We start from the raw sequence: 3,320 nt of genomic DNA, 5'->3' as shown, positions 1-3,320 counted from the left end.
TCAAGTTATTTAGGCTAAATTATGGATTTCACATACCTTCTGAATTATTAATATATGCATGAAGCACTATTATCTGTATTTTACTAAGGATAGTTGGCAATTTTTAAAAAGTTAGTACCATTAGCAAGTAACTGTAGCAGAGACATAATTTCACCCATGCCGTCTACATCTAGGTTCTAGTTTTCAGCCTAGACTACAGAACAAGAGCTGCGAAAGTCAAGCTGCCTGAAAGATGTTTAAAGAATTTGAAGATTTGGATTTGGAGAATAGGTATCATTTCTTCCAGGAAAACTTCTGTGCATAGAAACTGGCTGTGACATGTCTTCACAGTACACACCAAAGTAGCATTCTCTTCTTAGACGGGCTGCTTTAGTGTGTTTCTTACTGCAGCTACAAGTTGAATGTAGCATTAAGCTGTGAAATATCTGAGGCAGGCTTTCTCAAACCGACATGCCTTTCAGATGGCATGCTTCCCACACAAGTCTGTTTTGTTTCGATTTGAAGACTAGGTGTCTCTGTGTAATAGGTCAGTCACAATTCTGTTTCTGTTTGTTACCTGATAGCTCTCCCACAGCACCTATATGTCAGAACTGAGTGGCTCTGACATATTCTGCACTAAGTTAGGACAGCCTAGAGATAGTCTATAAGCAAAGTCATGCATATGCCATATCTAGAAACAGACATGTGTTAGACAGATTCAATTCAATTAAGTTATGTGTTATTAATCTTAAAAGTTAATTAATCTTATACATGATATAGTATATTCAAGAAGAGGTGATAGAGAACCTTTCCTGAAATATAGATATATACAATGAAGAGAACACAGCAGAAACCACACATCTGAGGAAGGAATGTCTTACGTTGTTCTTAGAAAGCGTTCCCAGGAAGCATTTACCATTTTTCAACAATAGTCATTTTTCCAAGTCTATTAGAAAATGTAACTGCTGAGCTCAAGGATTTTCTCATTGTTTATTAAGAATTTATTGATCTAGTGTCAGTAAGGCACTCATGCTGGACATGAAGAAAAATTAAGACTTTGAAACTTTATAGTGTAATGAAGTGGGGGGGAGAGACATATACATAAGCATTAAACAATTAAAAATTTTTACATGTGTGTGTGTATTACTATGTATGAGAAGATGCCATCTGATTGACAGCAGGATTAGGTGACAAGTGGAAATAATCTTTGTGTAGAAAGAATCCCACATGAAAGGCATGGGGTTTGATGTTTCACAGCTCTCATGTATTTCATATCACTCGATATGATAGAAATATAAAGTATGTGGTAAAATGTATTGTGAAATATGCTAGGGAGGAAGGCAGAAGTGAGCATAAGAAGAGCCTTGCATTCCTTGTGTTAGCATCTTTAAAGGCAAGATATCAGATATTTTATTTAGATAATACATTGAGATTCTATTTAGGAGAATGCAATCGAGAAACCATTTACAAAGTGGCATTCCATAGGTAGTAACAGCAGGAACTGTGACAATCTTTGGATTGAAGAAATAAAAGGAAGATGATATGGTCACCAGAGTAAACTAGAGCCAAATATGACAGTTCAGCTAAGGAAGTCAAAAGCATTAACAATACTTCTTCAAGACAGTAGGAGAAATAAATGCCTACCCTCCATCTCTTTCCTCTCCAGCAGAGGGCTGCTATTTCCTGTGGTCAAATCCTTCCTCTAGTAAGAAAGTGAGGAATGTAATCCATGCTAGTGACTCAGGGCCCAGAAAACAATACAAGATAGCAAAGGGCAAGCTAGAGAAATGGAATACAAAGTACCCTGCGCAACATGAACACACTAAGAAAGTTTAAGTTTGCATCAACATTGACTGTATTCATGCTATAATGTTTGGGACATGATATAGAAGTCTTATTAGAAGATGGAGATCATAGAAATGAGATAAACATTGTTTCTTAAAGCATTATAATAATATATAAGATGCAGGGAAGGCATGAATTTGAGCAGAATCGGTGAGAATGAAGGACAAGAAGTTGAAGGGCATTTAGTAGACACAGATGGCATTTAGGATAACATCCATTCATTTTCTAATGCTTTTAGGAAGAAGGTCTGTTTCCTGTATCATGATGCTCTCTGCCTCTGTCCCCAATGGCACTGCCTTCCACCCTTCTACATTTGTTTTGCTTGGAATCCCTGGGATGCAGGACCAGCATGTGTGGATTGCCATTCCCTTCTGCTCCATGTACATCCTTGCTCTGGTCGGAAATGGAACCATCCTCTACATCATTATAACTGACAGGGCTCTCCACGAGCCGATGTATCTCTTCTTATGCCTGCTTTCTATTACTGACCTAGTCCTATGTTCGACAACATTGCCTAAGATGCTAGCAATTTTCTGGTTCAGATCCCATGTCATTTCCTATCATGGCTGCCTCACACAGATGTTTTTTGTTCATGCAGTCTTTGCCACAGAGTCAGCTGTTCTGCTGGCCATGGCTTTTGACTGCTATGTAGCCATCTGCCGACCACTTCACTATACATCCATACTCAATGCCGTTGTGATTGGGAAGATTGGGCTAGCATGTGTGATGCGTGGCCTTCTCTTTGTCTTCCCCTTTATCATTCTCGTTGAACGCTTACCTTTCTGTGGACATCACATCATCCCTCACACCTACTGTGAGCACATGGGCATAGCCAAGCTGGCCTGTGCCAGTATTAAGCCTAACACCGTGTATGGCCTTACTGTAGCACTTTCAGTCACTGGCATGGATGTGGTCCTCATTGCCACTTCCTACATCCTGATCCTGCAGGCAGTGCTGCGTCTGCCCTCAAAGGATGCCCAGTTCCGAGCATTCAGCACTTGCGGAGCCCACATTTGCGTAATTCTTGTCTTCTATATCCCTGCATTCTTTTCATTTTTCACTCATCGCTTTGGCCACCATGTGCCTCCTCAGGTACACATCATACTTGCAAATCTTTATCTCCTTGTGCCTCCTGTTCTCAACCCCTTAGTCTATGGCATCAATACCAAACAAATCCGACAGAGAATATTTGACCTGTGTGTAAAGAGGAGGTAACAACAATCTCTACATGTACAAGGGACAAAGGAGTTCTGGACTTGAGGTTGCTGCGTCTGTTAATCTTACTTAGTAAGCCAGTATCATGTAATATGAGATTTTGAAGATCTCAGAGCAACCCCTTCATATAGATGGAGCTTCAGGTTTTGAAAAGAAAAGGAATAGATCAGGAGGAATGTAGAGCACTTGAAAAAAGAGCCATGGAGATTAACTGCGTCTCTACACAGAAGCTCGTCTGTTAGAAACAGAGGGAGTGTAGGGGATTGTAGCCTGTGAGATCA

At 40.0% G+C, this 3,320-nt stretch overlaps 1 protein-coding gene across 1 annotated transcript; it reads left to right on the top strand.

Moving 5' to 3' along the window:
* Positions 1–2,085: 2,085 nt before the first annotated feature.
* Positions 2,086–3,039, top strand: LOC130880367 (olfactory receptor 52D1-like). The gene has a single exon (XM_057779360.1). The coding sequence runs from the start codon at positions 2,086–2,088 to the stop codon at positions 3,037–3,039; it is 954 nt and encodes a 317-aa protein (XP_057635343.1).
* The last annotated feature ends 281 nt before the right edge of the window (positions 3,040–3,320 follow it).

The sequence above is a fragment of the Chionomys nivalis genome, chromosome 8 (genome assembly GCF_950005125.1).
Source record: "Chionomys nivalis chromosome 8, mChiNiv1.1, whole genome shotgun sequence".
NCBI classification, from domain to species: domain Eukaryota; kingdom Metazoa; phylum Chordata; class Mammalia; order Rodentia; family Cricetidae; genus Chionomys; species Chionomys nivalis.
Note: the sequence above shows the minus strand (reverse complement) of the source record. Positions and strands in the feature narration are given on the sequence as shown.

Coding starts and splice junctions, on each gene's coding strand:
- LOC130880367 (XM_057779360.1), top strand. CDS start 2,086: ATGATGCTCTCTGCCTCTGTCCCCAATGGCACTGCCTTCCACCCTTCT.